This window comes from Ipomoea nil, unplaced genomic scaffold, assembly GCF_001879475.1.
Source record: "Ipomoea nil cultivar Tokyo-kokei standard unplaced genomic scaffold, Asagao_1.1 scaffold0684, whole genome shotgun sequence".
Classification (NCBI taxonomy): Eukaryota; Viridiplantae; Streptophyta; class Magnoliopsida; order Solanales; family Convolvulaceae; genus Ipomoea; species Ipomoea nil.
The window spans coordinates 1,652,711-1,658,113 of record NW_017617112.1 but is presented as its reverse complement, the minus strand read 5'-3'; the positions used below and the strand labels follow the sequence as shown (position 1 = coordinate 1,658,113).

Here is a 5,403-nt window from a genome sequence, read left to right as displayed (position 1 = left end):
GAGAAATTGGGAAAATGTACAAAAGAAATAGAAAAATTGAAATATAAATTCGTCCAATGCCTACCTTCCATCTTTGTCATCGTTATTACCGGACAACCTATAAAAAGTGTTAGGTGAAAAAAAATAATTAGTTGATGACTCGAAATATCACTTTTTACAGTTCATGGTGCGGGATGAATAATCACAAATGGTTCAGGGTGCGGGATGACACTAACAACTCGTTGACTAGATAAAAAGGCCACATCAGCAGTTGAAACCGGTGCCATGTCATCGTTATTACCGGACAACCTATAAAAAGTGCTAGGTGAAAAAAAAAATTGGTTGATGGCTCGAAATATCACTTTTTACAGTTCATAGTGCGGGATGAATAATCACAAATGGTTCAGGGTGCGGGATGACACTTTAGCCTTAGATAAATCAAAATTAATATTAATGTTAATTTAAAATGTAAGAAGTAGTTAACAACCATTTTATTACCCATCGTTATACCCTACACCACGGCGCACATACCACTGTGCGCCGCGCGCCTCCCAAAACGACGTCGTTTTGAGAGGCGCGGTAGGAAGTTGCTGGGAATATGTGTATTTGTTAACACAGTTATGTGTATTTGTTCATACATTTATGTGTATTGGTTCATACAGTTATGTACATTTTTTATACAATTACGTACATTCTTTTTATACAATTATGTACATCCGAATCAGAAAATTTGTGTGTATTATGTTAATAGTTGATGTGTATTATGTTAAAAGTTTATGTTTATTATGTATTATGTTAGATTATGTGTATTATCTTTTAAAAAGAGTATGTATATTTTGTTATATAATTATGTACATTCATGTATACAATTATGTGTATTCTAGTATAACATTATGTACATTCTTGAACAGCGGGTTTTTTTTTTTAAAGAAAAAACTACTGCCATTCACTAGGGCGGGAAATTTCAAAAAAAAATAAATTAAAACGACGTCGTTTTGCATCTGGGCGCATAGTGCAACGCGCGCCGTGGTGTAGGATATAAATTGCCTTTTATTACTCTCTCTGTCCCATTTTATATGTCCTACTTACTATTCATTGGTCAAACCAACTCTTTCTTCTTTGCTTACTTTTATTAAAATTTTCTTATAATTTTAAAATTTGATTTTTTGTGTTTAGTATTACTTTTAATGTAGTTTCTAAATATATAAAATTTACATATTAATTCTAAACTTAATATTATGAAAAGTTAAATTATAAATAACTTCAGTCAATGCTCGTTAACTGAACCCGACACATAAAATGGGATGGACGAGTAATTAATAGAAAACCCATTTTATCTTTTTACATGGACAATTTAAAGGTCATTCTTTATTCTTTTCTTACTCCATAACTAGCATTGGTTAAATTTTAGTACTCAATAATTATTGATTGATTTATAATTAGATTTAAAAAGTATTTATTTAACACTTAATTTTAAATACAAAGTTACTATTTATATGTCACTATATTTATATATTATTGCAAATCTAAAATTTGAAATTTTATTTAAAATTAAATTAAACGCCTATGTCATATCACAAAATAGTATGGCATATTTGTATGTATAATATAATCTTAAGTTTCGTATCACTTTAAAATATAAGTTTTAAAACTTTCAACAAATTTTTACTAATTAAAACCATAATAAGAGTTAAATTTTAATTAATTTGACAAATAAGAAAATTAAAACATTAGATATGTTTGAAAATCAAAATATTATTTATTTAATCATAATATATTATAATTATAAATATATTCGAGTATCGTAAATTCGTAACGCTCAGATGATATTGGTTAGTTAAATAAAGTGAACAATTTTTTTTTTGACAAGACCCCTATGGGGGCTATGGCTAATGGCACACCATGGAAGCATGGATGGTGATTGGTGGGTGGTATTAGGAAAATTTTCAAAAATAGAAAAAGAAAAAAAAAAAAAGAAGATGAAACTAAAGGTCAAACAACCATTTCCCTTTCTTTATCTTTCATTCTTTCTTTCCCCCCATCTTCCTCTCCACTTTCCTTCATTTTCCTCTCTCACTTTCTCTCTGATCCTAACCCCTCTCTCTCTCTCTCTTTCTCTTTAACTTTCCTTTCTGAGCTGAGCAAATTCAAAGACCAAAGACACAATAGCAGCCTTTTCTGGGCTTCTGATTGTAGACTTTTCTCTCAAGTCTCAACCTTTCCTCCAAAAAACAAACAATTTTAGGTTGTTTTTCCCACCTTAATTCTGGTTTTTCTTGATCATTCTAGGGGTTCATCTCCAATTCTCTGCCATGGAGAAAGACAGCATGTTCTTGAGCGATGAGAGCACAATGCCATATGAACTGCACAACTGTTTCTTCAATCCTAATTGGGAGAACCCAATGGATCAGAGGGACTTGTTGGGGTCTTCTCTAAGCTCAATGGTGTCCTCTCCTACTAATAATGGTGAAAATGGGAATTTTGTGCTGAGAGAATTGATTGGGAGACTGGGTGAAATTTCCCCTTCCTATGCTGATAACACTTCCTGTTACAACACCCCATTGAGCTCACCCCCAAAGCTCAGCAATATTTCAATGGTGGATCATCAGATCAGGGCCACCTTGCCATTCCCACAGTTCTCCACTGACCCTGGGTTTGCAGAGAGAGCTGCAAAGTTTTCGTGTTTTGCTAACGGGGCCGGGGTGATGAGCCCCGGATTGAAAGACCCCGAATTGCAGCACAGAATGGTTCACAATTTGGAAACTGGCAAGCTTTCCAGAGTTCCCAGTAATCAGTCTATCAAGGCCTCTGGATCTCAGATGGCTGAGAAGTCAGAATTGGGCGATTCCCGGGAGAATTCTTCGGTTTCTGAGCAGATCCCGGGAGGGGAAACCGCCAATTCAAGAAAGAGGAAAGCAGCTCCCAAGGAAAAAGGCAAAGAGACAACTAATGTAATGTTTTTTTCTTCTGAATTCTTGGATTTGCAGCTGTTTCTTCCTGTATTTGAAAAAAAGTTATAATTCTGCTTTCTGCAGGTTGTATCAGAGAACAAAGAATCGAGCGCCAAACGGAACAAACCCGAAGAGGATGCAAACAAGAAACAGAACAGTAAAGACAATCCAAAGCCACCAGAGGCACCAAAGGACTACATTCATGTCAGAGCAAGAAGGGGTCAAGCCACTGATGCTCACAGTCTAGCTGAAAGAGTACGAAACTAATCGCAATTCGTCTTAATATATCGTTTCTTGATTCCAATGGGGTTTCCTAACATGCAATTCTTACAGGTCAGAAGAGAAAAAATCAGTGAAAGAATGAAACTTTTACAAGATCTTGTGCCTGGCTGCAACAAGGTGCATTTCAGAATAGTCCCTTTTTCGCTTTGCCAAGAAACTTTCAATGCCTCAAATATACAACAAAACGGGTCCAAATTTTAAATTTTTTTTCATAGGTGACTGGAAAAGCTGTAATGCTTGATGAGATCATAAACTACGTGCAATCATTGCAACGACAGGTTGAGGTAAAGAATCACACATACACCTTGTTGAGCATATAGCCATTAACGTGCAATCCAACTATCAGCTTAGCCTTTTATTTGAGATGAGCACATGTTTCAATTTGACCAATGTAAAAGGTCATGGGTTCGAATCTCAGCGCCACCCATAAGCGACTATATATATCTGATTTACTGAATCTGTGCTGGTTTTTGGTATAATTGCAGTTTCTTTCGATGAAGTTGGCCACAGTGAATCCAGCAATGGACTCCAACATGGGAGCTCTTCTATCCAAGGATGTAAGTCTGTGTTTTCGGTTCCTAGTACTGTTTCACTAAGATGTTTGTTTCAAATGTAGCTAAGATTCCTAAGAATTAATGTTCTTGCCTTTCTGTAACTATATATATCCAGATCGTTCTCCAATCCCGCGGATCAGTGCATCACAACATGTTCCCAACAGATGCATCCTATGGGCAAAATTTCATGTCCCCGATAACCTCATTGAACAGAAACCTAGGCATCGCGGCATTGCCTCCTCCTATGGGAAATTTTGTTGAAAATCCCTCTCAGGTAATCAAACATAGCCACCTGCCAAAAACCTTAAAACTACTGTCATGTCTCTCATTTGTGTACTAATGCCCAAACGACGAATATTCTGCAGGTTTCGACGTTCTTTGAGAATGACCTCAACAATGTTGTCCAAATGTGCATTGGCCAAAACCAGGCTGAGAATGTTCATGGTTAGTAGTTGTTTTGTTTTGTTGGAATTAATAATGTTTTGTTTTGTGGTAGAGATTTTTGAATGATGGATTGGATTGGGGTGGAAATGCAGGAGCTCAAATGAAAGTAGAGATATGATGAGATGAGATCAGATAATATTCAAAGTTTCAAACCATTCATTTTTGAGGCCACCCCAAAATGACAGAGGCTTCTGTATGTACAGATCACAGACTTGGAACTTGGAAGTTCACTCAAGATCATTATTTTTCTCTTCTATTCTTTTTTTTCTATATTTTTAGGTCATTAATCAAGGAAACCATGATTTTATTCTTAATTTTTTTTTAATATTTTCATTTTATGGGTTAACTTCTGACAACATAAATTGGAGAAAAAATTACAGACCAGATGGTTGTAAGAAGTTGTGAAATTTTTACATTGTAACATATTGTAGAATTGTATTATTTCTTTGCCCTTCAAATTTTTATCACTAATTTATTGGCTATAGATCATGGGATTCCTTGTTTTTCTTTCCCTTTCATTTGCATATACTTTTTATTTTTATTTTATTTTTTTTAAAAAGTGACACTTTTGATCTTTTAATTATGAAAATATAGAAAATGTAATCCTTCAATTATTGGCGCATCTACTTTTGTTTCTTTAAGTTAATTCTGAAGGGGTAATTTTAGTCCATCCGATGAGTAAATTAAATTGTAATGAAATTAAAATAACAGTGTTAATTGTTACTCCTTCCGTCTAATTTTATGTGTTTGGTTCGGTTAATTGACTGAAGTTATTTTTAATCTAATTTTTCCTATTATTAAGTTTAGTATTTGTATATAAAATTTATATATTTAGAAACTACACTAAAAATACTATCAAACACACAAAAAAAAAAATCAAATTTAAAAATAAGTAAAAAATACTAAAGAAAATAGACAAAGAAGAAATAATTGATTTGACCAATAACTAGTAAGTAGGACATATAAATGAGAGATAAGGAGTATTAGAATGACGTTTTTATTCAAGGAGATCACATATTAGTAAAATTTGTTTGTTTGATTTTTTTTTTTTTGAAAGGAGTAAAATTTTTTAATTCTTTTTGTATATTATTATATATATAAAAGACTAAAAGTATTACTTTGATGTTAATTTAAGAACCAAAAGTAGAGCCGCCAACTATTGAAAAACTAAAGTCACTATCACTATATTATAA

General features: G+C 33.4%; 1 protein-coding gene across 2 annotated transcripts; it reads left to right on the top strand.

Moving 5' to 3' along the window:
- The first annotated feature begins 2,017 nt into the window (after positions 1-2,017).
- Positions 2,018-4,713, top strand: LOC109175089 (transcription factor bHLH78-like). Of its 2 annotated transcripts, none has more exons than XM_019324336.1 (8): positions 2,018-2,930; positions 3,015-3,185; positions 3,264-3,329; positions 3,428-3,496; positions 3,698-3,769; positions 3,882-4,040; positions 4,132-4,210; positions 4,303-4,713. In XM_019324336.1, the coding sequence occupies exons 1-8, from the start codon at positions 2,292-2,294 to the stop codon at positions 4,326-4,328; spliced, it is 1,281 nt and encodes a 426-aa protein (XP_019179881.1). In that variant the 5' UTR covers positions 2,018-2,291; the 3' UTR covers positions 4,329-4,713. The 2 variants fall into 2 exon arrangements, with proteins under 2 accessions (XP_019179881.1, XP_019179883.1); XM_019324338.1 differs by having other exon boundaries at positions 4,132-4,211; positions 4,293-4,713.
- The last annotated feature ends 690 nt before the right edge of the window (positions 4,714-5,403 follow it).

Excerpts from the sequence above, each read along its gene's own strand:
- LOC109175089 (XM_019324336.1), top strand. The coding sequence starts at position 2,292 with ATGGAGAAAGACAGCATGTTCTTGAGCGATGAGAGCACAATGCCATAT. Across the intron at positions 3,330-3,427 it reads TTGTGCCTGGCTGCAACAAG|GTGACTGGAAAAGCTGTAAT; the intron begins GTGCATTTCAGA and ends TTTTTTTCATAG. Across the intron at positions 4,041-4,131 it reads TTGTTGAAAATCCCTCTCAG|GTTTCGACGTTCTTTGAGAA; the intron begins GTAATCAAACAT and ends AATATTCTGCAG.